Source organism: Eutrigla gurnardus, assembly GCF_963514095.1.
Source record: "Eutrigla gurnardus genome assembly, chromosome: 4".
NCBI lineage: Eukaryota > Metazoa > Chordata > Actinopteri > Perciformes > Triglidae > Eutrigla > Eutrigla gurnardus.
Genome location: NC_139918.1, coordinates 14,274,561 through 14,291,513, shown reverse-complemented (window position 1 = coordinate 14,291,513; position 16,953 = coordinate 14,274,561). Strand labels below are relative to the sequence as shown.

At 40.3% G+C, this 16,953-nt stretch overlaps 1 protein-coding gene across 5 annotated transcripts in view; it reads left to right on the top strand.

Annotated features, from left to right (window-relative positions):
• Nucleotides 1-4,140: 4,140 nt before the first annotated feature.
• Nucleotides 4,141-16,953, top strand: part of LOC311012862 (rho GTPase-activating protein 12-like) — a 47,514-nt gene continuing 34,701 nt past the window's right edge. For all 5 annotated transcript variants that reach the window (XM_084008625.1, XM_084008624.1, XM_084008623.1 and 2 more), the window contains exons 1-2: nt 4,141-4,340; nt 12,565-13,330. In XM_084008625.1, coding sequence (XP_083864751.1) covers nt 12,638-13,330 — 693 coding nt within the window. In that variant the 5' untranslated portion in view covers nt 4,141-4,340; nt 12,565-12,637. The remainder of the gene's footprint in view (nt 4,341-12,564; nt 13,331-16,953) is intronic.

The window sequence follows — 16,953 nt, the reverse complement described above, 5'->3', positions numbered from 1 at the left end:
TGATCCGGTTCGCACCACAGACTTCCACCTTTTAGCATAGCCTATGCTAAGTAGCTAAATGAACTGTTTTTACGTCTCTCGGTGGTTAATACTGCTGTGTTAATGGGCGCTATTTATATCTCTCTGCACATTGGAGCACATAGTCTGCAGGCATATAGACTGAGATAGCACACACACAATGCTTGTTCTGTCCTTGCTGGGTCGCTGTCACTCATCTTTTTTTCTTTTTAGTTGTAACTGTTTGATCCCTGCCGTATCATGATTTATCAAGGGTGCCTCACCTTTTCTTTTTTTTTTTCTTCCCGTCTTCCCTGCCCCCCACAACACACCCAATTTTTGTTGTTTCTTGTAGATTTAGGACCTATAACTGTTCGCGCCCCCTTTTTGGTTGTAAATTTGTAGAAAGCAATGTGTTTTGCTGGGTTTTATGTACTGTATCTCTTTCATTGTTCCATAGATTGCATAGATCCAGATTTGAAGGGGACAGGCGGGTCAGACCCTTTGCCGCTGATCAGCCAGTCAGGAGAGCAGGGTCTAAAATTGCACAACAATCTTCTGTCATCTGTAGGGGTGGTTTATTTAACTACATCTAGTCAGGGGTGTAGGATTAATTTTGTGTTTTATTGTCTTTTGTTGTGTTTTTAATTCCCATCACAGCTTGTTTTTGTTTTGTTTTTTTGTTTTTTTAATCCCTGTGAAGCCCCGCTGCTTTGGCAAAGAGCTTGTTGTGATTGAAACCCCCGCCCGTGAACACTAACATCTTGTGCAAGTGCAATAAACTGTAAAATACACTGTACATGAGTCGACAGGCGGGTGTGATCAGGGCGTGCTTGCAGCAGTAATCCTGCCATATAGAGTCCAAAGTCCTGTCCCTCTTCCTCGTTAGCTTCTGCTCCACTAATGTTTAGTCCCCAATGTATTTTTCACATCCAGCGCTTCTTTTTTTTGCCATTTCTTAGAAAGCTGAGTTTTTCTGGACCTTATTCTAAGATGAGAGTATCTACTACTGTACGGGACGGTAAACTCCCTTTTGATGCGAAGAAGGTGACACTTTACTATCCACTGCATAGTAGATATTTAAATTAGAATACAGAGCTCTTTAGAAATGCACATTAAAGAAACTTTCTGCTAACTACATTTTTGACTGAGACTAGTGGAACAAATCTCATTTGAAAAAGGAGGATAGGATTTCGGCTTTCTCACTCTAGGATGTCATAATAAAACTTGTCGTCTTGTAACAGAAACGTTGGGTGTAAAAGCACTTCTAGACAATACCTGCACTCAGACATACACTCCATATGTGGCTGTTTTTGACTGGAGGAAAGAGAAGTTCCCAAAGCCCTGCAAATGGAGCTCCACAGCAAATCATTTAAGGAGTAATAATTACTTTCTACAAGCTGCAGGGAGGAGTGGCTCCCCCGTATCTATGACAGGACGGTGTTTGGTGTCTATCCAGATGGTTTATTCTCTCTGTGTAATCTTCTAGATTAGTTAAGACTTTGCAGCATGGACCTCAAAATATTTATCCTTTGACCTTCCACCAAAACTGGATACGAAATGGGGGGGAAAAAATTAATAAAAAACAGCAAAGTTGATTGTGTTTGCCTAAATTGGATTGTGGATTAATTCTAAATTTAAAAAATAAAGTGTAGCCACTTTTTTTATTACTGTGTAATAGTTGGTCAATTTTTAAAGGACAGTTTTGAGGATCCGTTAGTGGACAAGGTACTGGATCATTCCTGGAGAACTGGGGCACAAATAGCAGGGCTCTGATAAGGACGGAGATGGGAAGTTCATGAGATCACAGTTTTGGATTGATTGCATGATGTAAATGTATGTGTGATTAAATAATTATGATAAAACACTTGCATCTCTCTTTCCATATGTTGTTGGTTTTAAGACTTTTTTTTTTTATTGTTTACGCTCACAAATGGATAGAGGGTAGATTGCATTTCTGTGTATATTTAATCTAAGCTTTTCTTTTGTGGTTTAGTTTCGGCTCCCTAGTTCCAATTAATTCTGATTGCTAACATACTATTTTTTTGACACATTTGTGAAATTTGACCTCTGTGTTTAACCCGTCCTAAGCATTCAGAAGCACTCGGCTGCTATAAAGCACCCTTATTGAAACCTTAACCTTGTGGTTATAGCATAGCCCGCTCTACCTACTGAGCCACAGCTGCCCAGACAAGACTGTGCTTCTCACTTGGCAAGAGTCTTGGGGCAGGCACATTCTGGTTTCAATGCCCCTGTGTTGAAATCCAGCTCCATAAAAGATATTGGTTTCTCAGTTTGTTTCTCAAGGACTCGACAGGCTTGCACAGAGCCCTGACCATCCCACACAGCTGGAATAAAGTGAAAATCAAACAGTAATTAATTGGTGTCGACCTTTAAACTTCAATCAATGCTTAAAAATTTGTCATTTATAAATTAAAATGTTTACTACCAGTAAGAGGTATAGTAATCGGAGATTAGAGGGATTTTAAAATTGCTTGTGTTAACGTGTATGCATCACATTTTGGCATGTTCATTTTACTGTTTTACATCAGTTCGAGCCATTGTCTGAAATGCATGCTAATTTCCACTAGGGGCATCGCTGCTGTATTATGGAGTACTACAGTGTTTGAAACCCAATGTTGTTGCTAATCACTGATACATCCCAGGCTGAAAAAAATCCCCCTAGCCTTTAGTTTACAGAATCACAGTACATTAATCATGTGTTTTACAGTGGCCCTATGCAAACAAACAAACAGATGTTGGTTAGAAATGTTACTCGATTAAAGTGTATAATAATATTAATTTATGGCAGTTTTGAACTTATTTTTGGAGAAAGCCAAGACAGCTAAGCGAACTTATTTTTGGAGAAAGCCAAGACCGCTAAGCTAAATTTGCCAACTGGTGGTATTAGTAGGCAGTATTAGCTTAGCTTCATATTCAGTGTACAAATGTAAAATGCTTTGCATAAGAAACTAATCCGAGGCAATATTTCAGCCACGACATTTACAGTCTTAGAAAACAGAAGTAAATAACATCACTGGAGGAAAACGGGCAACCCGCCATTATATTTATTTAAATAAGTGTTTCGATCGTGTTGCAATGTAGCTGTAGTTCCCGATCATAACCGTCGGGTGGCGCTCATTCCCCGTTTGCGTCCAAAACAATTGAGGGCTCGGATCACAAGTATAAGATTAAACAGGAGCTCCCACTCTGAATGTATTTCCACTCTGAACATGGGGGTTGCCCAAAGAAATGCAGTTTTTCGTCTCTCTCTCTCTCTCTCTCTCTCTCTCTCTCTCTCTCTCTCTCTCTCTCTCTCTCTCTCTCTCTCTCTCTCTCTCTCTCTCTCTCACACACACACACACACACACACACACACACACACACACACACACACACACACACTATATTACATGTGGAGGGTGGAGGGGGTGGGTAGGTATTGTCTTTGAATTATCCTTTGGGCTCTATGCAGTCACCTCTTGTCACCAGGGCCGTAGCCAGGTTTTTTTTAGTGAGGTCCAGATTTCTTTTTTTTTAATGGAGCTTATTTACTGCATTTCTGGACGAGCAAAATTCATAACAAAATGACACCTACAAACACAACCCAAGCTATAAATGACACACAAACTCATTATCTATAATTAAATACATACAGAGGGATCTGTTGGCAAAAGTACTTTTATTCAAACTGCACAATTTGTCACAATTTACTCTCACTGTTCTTCTGTGAGTCCTTTTCGAAAACATGCACTGAATCCTCCCTCACATGGATATGACTTCACTGTACTTTTCTAAAAAAAAAAAAAGAAACGTTTTTAAATTAAATAATTACAGAGGTCCAGTCCTCTGTCACCTGTTGCTCTGTAGATGGGTACCAATGATGTTCTGGGCAGTTGGTAGTGCTATATGCATGGACAAACCGTTGTTGTGTCTTTTTTGCTTGAGATATTTGGTCTGAAAGGGGCTCTGTTCCGGGATTATACATCACTATGGTAACGCCAAAGTGCATACTCTTCCAAGCGGAAGGCGAGTCAAATTGTTTCTGGAAAAAAAGGTAGAGCGATACATCTCTACAATAGGCGACCTCTGCTTAAAGGTAGTTGCCAAAATTGTCAGGGCAGGCGTGAGTCAACGTGAGCGCGCACTGCTGTGGATTACACCGGCCAGGGAAGAGCAGGAGAGACGGGAGCGCCGCTGTCTGACATACCTGAGAAGTAGTGAAGTAGTTCCGCACGGTGGTCGGTCGACGGGAAAGTTTGCGGGGTTTTAACTTCACTCGGGAGGCATTTGGAGTCCGTTTCCCTTTTATCCACGGAGTGTCCCGCACCAGAAAGACAAAGGTACGTTGAGGTGCGAATGTTTGAGAAACCGAAGAATGTTTAGCAGGGAAGCTAATTAGCTAGCTAACGTTAGCGAGAGATTAGCTGGTGTAAATCCAGGCAGACGCCCCCCAAGGCAAGAGCTAACTCGGTGTTCATAAAACGTGAATATACAGTCAAGGTAGGACTTTAACACCCTGGAAGTCCCTCGGAAGTTTTCCCGTATCTAATTATGTTCAGAAGAATGATGTACAAATACCAGGAACTGTAAAGTTATGTAATCCCCGGAGGCATAACTACTAGCTAAAGTGGTATAATCAAAGCATAGACATTCAACGCCCGACAGAGGTGCGTTTGTGTTCTCTAGGGAATTTTGACTTGTGCCAGTCAGTTACTATCTCATACAGAAATGTTACCGTAAATGTCTGGTTGTGTGTTAACTTTGTGAGCTGTCAGCAAAGACAAGAATCTGTCAGGGTGCAGCACAAGGCAGGTGACAGGTCAGTTTACCTTTTAATAACAGTGTGCGTGAGAAATACCGGGTATTAATATCAGAGGGCTTTGGAGATTAGTTTTTCAGAGAAAACTTTTCAACTACAGTATACGTATAGATCACAGTAGAGCTGGCTGGCGAAGTGTGTTGATTGACCCGTGCGCTGATTTTTCCGATCAGATCAGATTAGTTCATTATATGACCCCAACGTGGTGTCTAAAAGTCAGCATGCATTTCTTCGTAATTATGAAGCTCTTACATGCCTAACAGCTAAAGTGGGTCGTTTGACAGAATTTTGAGTAAAATATATAAAAAAATAAAATAAAATACTTTGATGTTGTTCATTCAACTCCGGACAAATTAAGTAATTTGAAATAGTCTCCCCTTTTTTTTTTTTGCTATTGTGACATAGACTGAATAAAAAGTGGAGTGATTGACAGCTAAATTAATATATTCATTGTTAGTTGCAACTCTTAAGTTTGTTTATCAAAATTGTAATTGGCTACATTGTCTGTGGATAAAATAGTTTGAACTCAGTAAATCGCATCATAGATTTACTGAGTTCACCCCCCACACATGGTTGTGATGCAGCCTTTTGGTTTATTAAGCAGTTAGTGCGAGTGTTACTGTGCGATAGGGAGGTGATTGTTGAATTGGATTAATGTCACTGCATCGAGTGTTGGTCGCCTCTGCCTGCTCTCATTCCTACAATGGGTGACCCACCTGGCACTAAACATGGCCTTTTTTGGAGTTTGATTAATGTTCCCCGTTTCTTTCCTCTCTCAAGATGGCCACATTAGGTGGCTGTGGTTTGTTGAAGTGTGACAGATCGTGGTTACTGTTCTGTTGCAGGGGACCTTGGGGAGTTGAGTTTTGAGGGAAATCATGGCGAGAGGCTCCTATCTGGGACAGCCTGTGCTGAATCCAGGCTGTTTAGGGGAACGTGGACCTATATTTGGTGTGACTACGTGAGAAGGTCACCGCACAGTTCTTCACCGGCTATGCTGGTTTCTGATTTTACAAATTGCGACTTCAGATTCTTATTTTGAAGGTTCAGTTTATCCCAAATCACAGAAAACAAATGAGTGATGCTAGTTTTTGTTTGGCCTTGTCTCGAACGCATGTGAGCTAAATGGTGTGTTTTGCTATTCAAAGCATTGGAAAAAGGCTGCATGTCTTTCCAGAAACATGTTATGATTACACAAATCTAATTTTCAATAGTTTTCTAAGGGAATAAAAACGGTTGTTTGTGAATAAACTTGAGTAAAAACCTGAATAGTTGACCTCTTGGCTGTTCTCTATAAGACTACATGTGAACATTTAATGAGTTTAGTGAGCCTGATAACCACATTTCCCTTAATCTGTTAATAACTGTATAATGGAAGCGAAATGTGCTCTCTCTGATGAAAGTAACTCAGTCAGAGTAATGAGGGGCCGGCCGGCTCTGGATAGAAACCGTCTGAACTCTGCTAACTAGTGTCATGTGAGATCTGATGCAGAGCAGTGACTTCACTTGTTCATGTTTTAGTCGATGCATTTCATGTGTTTAACGTTGAACATGTCTTCCTAAGGTGCTGCTTTTGGTTTTGCTGAGGTGGGAGAAATTGGGAGGGTGCATTTCCTACATGTGCTGACAATGGCAGATTTTTTTCGACCACATATCAGTTGGTATAGTCCCACGCACATTTATTCTTCTTCATCACATCACTTGAGACTTTTCAGCCGAGGCCCTGCAATCATGTCTTGTAGCTCTGGATGGTTAGATTCTTCGAACCCACCCACCCGACCCACTGTGAATCTTATTACCATCACATGAAATTAAGGTGCTTCCTGTGATTTTGCTGATTGGACTCTGAGAAGATTTGTACTGTCCACTAAATGGCCATTGCTGATTCTGGAGCTTAATCTAGGCGGGGATTAGTGAAAGAGACAACAGCCTCCAGGCACTTAATCTTCTAAATACCTTTCAATATGAAGATGAGTAAACAGAAAGTCTACATCAATGGCTGTTTTACTGTTGGACTTTTGTTTACATATAAGCTGCAATGACATGGAGCATTTTCATGAAAACATTTTTCTACTCTTTTAATTTTATTATATTTTAGATATAGTACTTTTTTTTTTTTACATACTTTTTTTAGTTTGAGGTGACTATTTGAATAGCTGTCAGACTGGTTTGTGATTAACCTAAAAATGCTGGCAGGATATTGACATGGAGCGAATGAAGAAAACATCCAGGGTAAATGATGCACAAGGAAGGCAGGAAATTAACTTTTGTCTATGTGCTGCAGTGGCTTAAGTCCCACAAGTTCCCAGCCACTTAAGTGACCAGTAATACCTCTGCAATAGAGCCTCTTGAAATGTAGCGAAAGTCTGGCCCACTGTTTGCTCTTAGTTATTATTCCCAAAACTGGAGAATTACAGGATGTGGCAGGATTGAACAAACTGACTGGGCAAACCAGACTTTTTATATGAAGTGCATCACCGTGACAGATTGTGTAATGGAGCATTCAGTGCAGCAATGTGCACAGATCAAATCTCACACCTAACTCTGGACAATGTGAATGAGGGCCAATTGTTTCACCCCGCAGTATGGCTGTTCAGTTATGGGTAAAAATACTAATCCTGATCATTTTTGATTGATACCCGATTGTTCTCATTTATCAAGTGCGTTTCTAAGTAGGGCTTTTTATTTTGTAAGAGGCACGGTTCCTCAACGCTAGTGTGCCTTTCGTCAACTGGAGGATTAGGTAGATATAGATGAAGCGTGGTCTTCCTCCAGCCAGCTGAATCAGCAGGTCACACGTTAATGAAGAACGCTGCTAGCTCTTGTCATGATATGCCGATCACCCAGTCTGATGCTTCACTAGTCCGCTTCAGGTTTACACTGTGAGCTGTGAATTGGCATCCGAGGCAGTGTATTGTTTCATTTGGCTGATGGACGTTCTGTATAGCTAGCAGATTTGGTGAGATTTCCCTCAGTGCCTGTTAGTGTCAACCAGCGTGCTAATCCATGATGATGTTATCCCTGCAGTGACTGTACCAGGAGTAATCCAGGAACTGTTGGCCTAATCACACCTAACACTGATCTTTATTAAGCTAATGCACAACAGGAAAAGTTCAAAAGAGATGCCACATAGTAATATTGGATAATAGCTGCTTAACCCACATTTTCTGGCTTTAAAATGATGTTACCGTTAATGAAGATGTATCGGACTAAATCATTCTGTATAAATATGCTCCCCAAATAGATCCATCAGGATTTTGTCAGACAGCCACAACCACAACAGTTATTTGTTGTGTGGTTGGTTTGATGCCCAGGCTGCTTCTGGCTCTGTGTCTGCATCATGAATATACAACCAGAAAGCCAGATGTCTAGTTTTGATTGTCCATAAAAAAAAAACGAACATCTTTGCTGAACACATTTCTGACTGGATGTGCCTCACTGATGACTGATTGTAATTACGACCGTCATTGTAATATCCTGCTTTAACTGCTCCTGATGCTGTTGTATGTATCCTGCCTCTTCATCTAGATCCGATGACACATTAACTTGATTTTGTTTAGGAAGGCGAAGAACATTAGATTCATTTTTTACAGGGCTAAAGTGTGCCCATTACGTCACAAGTTTTATTTTATAGCAACAAGTACATGTGTTTTGTGAAGTTTTACTCTAGACCTTAAAATGTACAATATTATGCTGATTACACTCCTGTAAATGATTATTATAAACACAATAATCTCAATCATTTGTCGTATTACAGTGTGGTGTTATCTGGCCAGTAATGTTCAAGAGTACAAACTTAGAGGGATGATGTATGAATTAACCCAAGAAGTGTGCATGATTGGTAGTGGGTCTTGCATGTTAACAGTGTACTTCTAAAAATGTGAATTGGAGAACAGGGGAGTTCAATGGCAAGTAACAGTATCCTAAATGGGGCAGGCGGAAGACATCGTCAAGGAGGCAGGGATTTGGAAACCAGGTATGTATGAAGTCCAACCAACAAACCAGCAGGGAGCAGGAAGTAGGGAAGTCGAGGCCAGGCAGGAAATCCAAAAACCAACACGGGATATGAAGATGAGGCAGGCAGCAAAGAGGCAGAAGCAGATTTTGTGGTCGGGGACAGAAGGCTGAGCTGAATTACCATGTTTTAGGTAAGGCGGGGTAGTCAGCCACAGGCAGGCAATCATTCCGGTTCTGGAGCGTCTTGCAAGGAAGACATGAGGAACAGTCAGGCAGTGTGTGGCTTTATACTGGCTTGATTACAGATTCAGAGCGCCTGTGTGCAACAGGTGAGTGGAATTGGCTTGACGGTGGGAGTGGCTGGCAGGTAGAGTGGAGCAGAGGGAGGGTAATGGAAAAGTACTCAGACCGCGTACTAGGAATGCAGAACTGTGGCACGCTATTGCATACAATGTCAAGGCAAAGACGCAAATTTGCACGTGTAGCGCGAATGACGCAAAGTATTTATTGTGACATGGAAGCCATTCAGCTTTGAGATTCTCCTCCTGTCGTCACTGAATCAGAAATGGAGACAAACGCTCTACGATAGGAGCTCACATTGGTACAGAGACTGAATTAAACCGGTATATGGTACAAACAACTAGTTCAGCAATCAGTGTTGTAATGTTTACTACTACAACACTGCATCAAGAGTGCCAAATATATATATTTAAAAAATAAGGATTTGAGTATGGCCATTAATGTCAGTGGGCTGTATTCAGTAAAAACTAAAAATATGTATTACACTTAACTAGGCCTGTCACAATAATTACTATATCAACTTATCATACATATAAAGACATGACCTTGATCATTTTTGCTGACCTCGATATTACCCGTTGTGTTTCCATGTGTGTTTGTTTACATAAGAATATCAGGAAACATTTTCGCCAACATAATGCCAGAATAAACAGCAAGGTTTTCTCTACCATCATAGGACTTGGGCATTTTGCAGACACTGCACATTTTTGTTAACAGACAGTCCATTTTATTTGTTGTTTTGGTTGTGTGGTTTTATTTAAATTATGTTTTATTTATTTATGATGTTTTAATATTTTCACACTCAAATTCCAAACTTTTAATGGGTAAACCTGCATATTATGCTATTATATTATCATTATATCATTATTATATAGTGTAATTCTGTCAAGAATGAATCACTGTATCACTGCAAATATTGCCCCTATATATTGCTACAAATTAAAAAAAAGCGTTAGTCATTCCTGTCCGGCCTGTGCGTGACTGGACCGGAGGGTGTAAGAAGTGATTTTTTTCTCGAGATATTCACTTGCTTTTAATCTGTGCAGCCAGCTGTTTGTACGGCTCCATATCAGCTGTGTTTCACATAAACACCACCTTACGCTTCAAGTGCATTTTTCCGATAGTATACATAAATGCAAGGTTGATGCCCAATAAAGAGGCACCTGATAATACATTATCCGCACCGCAAACCGCCAATTTAATGCATTTTCATAGTTTAATAATAATTGTCTGAACTCTGTGGCACTCTCCAAGGTGCTGACCCAGCTGCTGGGAGTGGCTTGAAGATGTCAGAGTGCTCTCTATCCACCCCACCCACAGTAGTAGGAAGATGGGCGACATAAACTGTGAATCTTAACACAATAGTTGCCTTTTATGTGTGGGTCTGTTCTGTGATTTTGAGTTTCAGGATTAAACCAATTTCGATGTGCTTCCACACTTAACACACTAAACGGAGATCAACCTGCAAGTTGCACATCTTCCAACTCTTAAACTTGTTAGAGATGATCCAACTAGCACTAGTAGCATTGTGAAACAATCTCTTTCTATCAAATAGCAGCATGCATAGAGGACTCCCGAGGTAGTATAGGACAGGGCAAAACATGTACTATAAATGTACTTAAATATTTTTGTTATTCTTGAGCCCTACATTTTTGTCCCCCTTGGATTATTGTTATTGTACTCAAGTTCGAAGTTCACCACTACTTTTCTAAAATAACTTCACTTCAAAGCTCAGCTTGCTCAAGGTGTGCTGTAGCCTCATCCCATGTTGTAAGAGTGAGTGTGTGTGTGTATGTCGTCACACATGTGACTTCAGCAGGAAACTATGTGTGTGATTTGACTAATCCCTCCGCTTAGCAGCAACATGCCTCAGTGGCTGCACGTCACTAACAGCAGTGGCGGCCGGCCCATAGAGGGGGGTAAGGCTCCGGCCATCCTACTCTGCATCATTAATTAATTTCATATTTTTTTTATTAATTACATTCAATCCATTATTAAAAGTGTGTGGTCAATCCCTAGCTTGCCATGCATCAATACGTATCTTGTAATTGGATGAAATTTTGGGACTGTGTGATGGGAATCAGTACACCATCCCAAATCTCGTCAGTTCTCGTTATCGCATTCAGTTTGTGTTTTATTCATGTGTTCTGATTGGTTGAACAGGCTTGAAGTCAGTTTTTCAGATTTTCAAATACATTTCCAAAGATGATATACTATAAGATTATTTTCCTTTTATAATTATTTGTACAATTTTTACTTTCTTAAATTCCTTCTGGGATTTGGTCAGCAGGCTTGGTACTATATGAAAATGTCATGTCAGATATTTTTTTAAGTCACCCTCCTTCTTAGGGAAAAGCAAATAATTAAACAATCTTAAATAAGGTAATTATAAATCATACGGTCTCCCTAAATAAATAAATGATGAATACATTTTTAAAAATGGTAACATTGTGTGAGTCTGTTTTTTTCATTACATAATAGTTACTTCAAAAAAACAAATAAGGCTCTCTATCCACAAATATCCCGATAATGAAAACTAGTTAATCTGTATTTTTATCCCGGTCTGTGATCAAATCTTATATCGCCAGTCCTTACTGATAGAGCTTAAACTTATGTTCTATTACTGCTTTATGCTTAAGTTTTAGTGCCCTGTTAGGTGACCCTATTCTTCTTGAATGTTGCTGATCACTCATTGCTGCTGATGTTTAACAAGTTTTTATTCTAAATAAACTTCTGTCGTTGCTGCTAGAAATGTAAAACACAGAAGTGGTTTTATGCTGAAGGTGTATGTTTAAATTTGGATTCCCAAATTTCAGAATTTTTAAGAAAAAGGAAGTAGACTTAATGTGCAGTATGTCAACATCCATGTACAATAAACCACTTTTGAAACCTAAATAAGAAATAATTCACAGAAGTGATACTTTTATCTTTTGTATGTTATGATATACTATTGAAGCAGGCATGGGAAATGCATTTTAACATATCCACGGCTCACTAACACTAATTTTTAAAAGTGGTTGCCAGGCTGGCATACAAGCATCAGCTTTTGGTTGCCAAAACTGAAAATGTATATGTCACCTTATAATAATAGTAATTGGTGAAATATGCGGAGATGAGGCAATGAATGGCGTGTACCAAATGTTCTGAAGGTTATGTGGTAAACCACTTCCAGGTATTGATTAGGTCATAGTCTCGCTTTGCCAGACCCTTCTCCACAATAGAAGGGTCAACATCGGGCATAAGTATAAGTTGCTAGCTCTGTTGTTTCCCGATTCGAAGGTAGTTTGAGAACGGAGACACAGGAAATGGAAGGGGAGGAATAAAGTCGCTCTCCTTCCCTTCCTCCGGGTGTTGATCCAGAGCCTTCACCTGTTATTTAGACTAATTAAATCATGACTGTGGTACATAAATGGAATGGATGGAAATGTATCTATATTTATATTTTTGTGTTGGATACTTACTGTAGGTCCTTGTTGTTTTCCCTCCAGCTCTGCTCCAGAAGCCATGCTAATAAACATCTTCCCTTTGCGGTGAGCTGCCTGGTGGACAGTCAGAGGCATCATGGCAGAACTGCCTATTGCCCCGGGCGAGGTCTACATTGAGGTGGATTACGACTATGAATACAAGGCCAAGGAACGCCTCATCACTATCCACCAGGGGGAATGCTACATGCTGGTCAAGAAAACCAATGAGGACTGGTGGCAGGTGAGGAAAGAGGAAGGGACTAAAGCATTCTATGTACCTGCTCAGTATGTCCGCGAAGTCCGCAAAGCCCTCATGCCACCTCCTAAACCCATCTCACATCCTTCTACTGCCACTGGTAACACACCTCCACAAAGTAGGGCTACAATCTGGGTAAAGCCAACCAATCTGGAGCTGGGACTCCCCGACCAGTCTACTGAGAACCTTCAAAGACATGAATCCAACTATCGGCGCGCATCCTCTGGACACGTTCCCTCTTCTGGGCAGAGTACCCCCCAGCGCAGGAATAGTAGCCATCCTCACTCCCCCATCACTCCCACCGACCACGACCGAGCTCTGGCTGACATCCTTGTCCACGGTGGAGCCCCCCAGCCTATTCAAAGAGGAGGGTCCAGCACTTTACCCCGCACCCGAGCTCGATCCCCAGACCTGGACCGAGCACCACTGGACGTGGACAACACCCAACACTGTGACTCTGCAGGTGAAGAGAGACGCACCAACGACTCCGAGTCGGGAGACGAACTGAGCAGCAGCTCCACTGAACATCTCCAGGTAAAGTCATACCAAAGTACAGAGTTGTTTGTGTAAGTACTGAGCGATATGTGCTAGGGCTGTTGGAATGAGCTTCGGGAATTGAATATAATTAGAAAAAATCAGTACTATTCAAATGCTGAAATTAGTGTTACATTTAAAAAAAATTTTTAATTAGAAACATGTCGTCTAACGTTAGCAAATCTCGCCCTCCTCGCCTTGGCCTACCCGCATCAACGGATACTTTTGACACGCCATCTAGTGGACAGGAAGTAAAAAAAAACGCATTGCAGATAATGGCATTGGCAACGTATAAGCCTGTTTAGTGTAGTTAATATTAATACAAGTAATAGGCTGAATTTGAGAATTAAATATTCAAATATAATTTGAATATTGAAAAATATATGAAATTAACTTCAAATATAAGTATCATAGAGGAACATTGACGGCTCTAATTTGTGCTGCTGAATGTTTTTATATATGTTGAAATCAGCCCCATTTGCCTCGGTCTAGAAACCCAGTTTAAAATCTGGGTCGAATCCATCATTGGTGTTAGTTTAGTCAAAGACGTATAACAAACATCACCCCACAGGCATCATGGGATACCCAGTAGACGGGGACACATATCCTACAATGGATCCGTCTGCAGCCATTTGCCAATTTCAGACCACGGTCAATATTTAAAAACAGCTGTTGATGATTGAACAGTACATTTTATACACAAACAATGATGACATTTCAAAGTGCCATCCCCATTCAAGATGTGGGGATCATTTGCAAGAACCAAATGCATTGTGTAATCCTGTACCAATAGTGATTGTTACTTTCTGGCTGTTTCTATTATAGCTACAGCAGATGTCTGTATTGGTGTCTTTACTTAACAGTACAAGGGATAACTCAAAGCCAACGTCTTGTGTTGGTATACAACACTGATTTTTCACTGATTACTTATTTTCCCCATGCTATTAATTTAAATCATGTTTACGTGATCTGGCCTCTTGACCTAAATCAGGAACTTTTGTTAAATGGGGGATATTGATCTGTCAATCCAGGCCTAAAGCTAGTGGGGTGCAGACAAATGCAGCTTCAGTCAGGCAGCCTCAGTGAGATGAGGCAGCTGATTACTTGTGAGCCCGGTCATGGGGGTGTTTGTTCCTGAAATCATTAGCTCAGTCTGCTGCTGAACAAAAGCCAGAGAGAAAATAGAAAACTGGGTCTGTGTTGTGCTGCCTCTGGGTGTAGACCTTGTTTTGTGTTTAGAAAGGGGATTGTAGTAAAAGTTGAGTTCAAGTTACTTATGTATGGATACTTTTTACAGTTTGTGGAACCTTGACCTGAATACTAATAGGTAAATACCAAATCTGCCGTAGCTAACACAAATAGTCATCAAGTACTTGATATAGTTTGAGCATAATATATACAAAAAAAACCCCACATATTCTGACCTTTGGTATATACATCAGTCTTCCACAGTGCTGTTAAACGGAATGTAGGTTTACTTGTCAAATATTTAGCTTCACATCCATCCATCCATCCGTTTTGGTTTTAGTCATATCAACACTCTTTTATAAGTACTGATTTCATAGCAATGCCTTACACAGCAACGTAACCACTGAATGTGTATGACTTGTAGTTAAAGGTTAACCAAAAGTGAGTGTATACAATTTCAAAGTCCATATATATTGTGAAAGCAGCCCAGTCCACAATGGACTTCCTTCCTGCCCTCGGCCGCATTGCGTGCCATTTAAATGGCAGGAGAAAAGGTCAAAGTAGTTGAGCTTGTTTTGGTCATGTGGACAACCGGTCCAGCTTTGTCTGAAACACTTTGTGATTTTCTCATTCTGTGAGTGCAAATATTACAACAAATACAAAAATCTCTCCCTGTGGTCACAAGGCTACTTTCTTTTTGTTTTTTCATGATCTTTCTCCCTCTGATACTTTTTCAGTTAATAATGGGTAAAGCATTTTTACACCACGGAAACATAAAGTATTTATTTTTAATTGGTTGTTAAAATTACCTGTCCAGGGTGTACCCTGCCTTCGCCCAATGTCACAAGTGGTTACAGATAATGGATGAATGGTTGTTCAATTTTGGACACTGTTCTATATCTATATCATGGCAGTGTCATCGGTATTAGACTGCAAGTAATTAACGGTGCTAATGCTTTATGCTATGTTGTCTTAATTGACAGTCCATCCTGCGTGGAACGCGTGCCATCATCACATAAATGAAACCTGATATTAGAACGGACATTCCCATGGTAGCAGGATAGTCAGCGCCTCGACCATTTTTATGTGTTGTGCTGCCTATACAAATTTTGTAGCAAGTAAATATAAGTAGATATAAGTAGATATAAAGTAAACTGACTTACGGAAATTGGCAGCCACACTGAGGTGAGGTTTTGCAGCGACTAGCAGTGGAGCGAGTCAGACAAAATGAGTAAAATCTAACAACATCGTGCCCCATATTGCTATTTTCATAATAATAAGTGATAACTTTTGCATCAATTCATAACATCCCTGAACTGAACTGTATTCAAGCCATACATCTGCTAGTTTAGCAGATTTTACAGCAGTATGAACCCAAAATCAAATGTTCTGTCGTGATTTTAATTGCAATAAAAGGATTAAAAGGATGCCGAAAAAACTACATAATGGCGACGATTTGTAAAATGTCCGGAGTCACGGTTTGTTAGGTCTGTCCGCAAGACAATGAGCAAATAACTTTTAAAATGGTTATTTTCCGAATGGAGTTTGGATCGATTTAGAGGTAGGCTGTGGTGGCATTGTAGCTGCTTCATAAAAGCTTAAAATAACGTCATAACGTCACCTTTTCGTTTGACAGTTTCTGGTTTATACACTTATTTTATACACATAATTTCATTCAGTCTCTAAACAAATGTGAGATACTATCGTTGAGCTCTGGACTTTACTGTCGCTGCAATTTTTTTCCACAACTGCCAACAGGTGTCTGGTGTCTAGTGTCATATATCTAAAAAAAACAAAAAAATAGACATCATGAACCAACGTAAGGCACAATTTCTTTTTTCAACCAGAAGTGGTGACCATCTGACAGTTCATCCAGGAAAACGCTGGAGGCCAACGTACCTTGCTATGTATGCAATAACATCACACAGAAATGGCAGCTTGCTCTGAGTAGAAATTAGGAAAATACATTTGTCATGTTTGGTTTAAACACTTGCAAGGGGGTTTTTCTAAGATATTTGCCAGTGCCAAAACACAATTACATGTCCTTGATTGTTGTTTGATCAGGTGGATACATAGAAAGTTCATGTGAGTCATAAACGCTGATGTTAAACGGTCCCAGTTTCAGTTGCTTGTTTGTTTTTCCTCTGTCCTGGCAGCATGCTGCTGGTGGTGACAACAGAGTCAGAACTATGCAAACCCCACCTCTCCCCTCTCTCTGCTCTCATACATTCTTTTGACTTTCCTCTCCTGCAGTGTCATTTTTAAAGGGAATAGGACATAAGAGTGACTTTTAAAACAGGAGATGGATGACTGAACATAAAACCAGAGCAGCAGAATCGACAGTGAAATGCAGAAAGTGTAGCTGGGGTTTTAAGCTGCTAGGCATGGTTCCTTATTGCCAGCTTCTTCTGACGTGCTCATGCTCATAGGCAGTA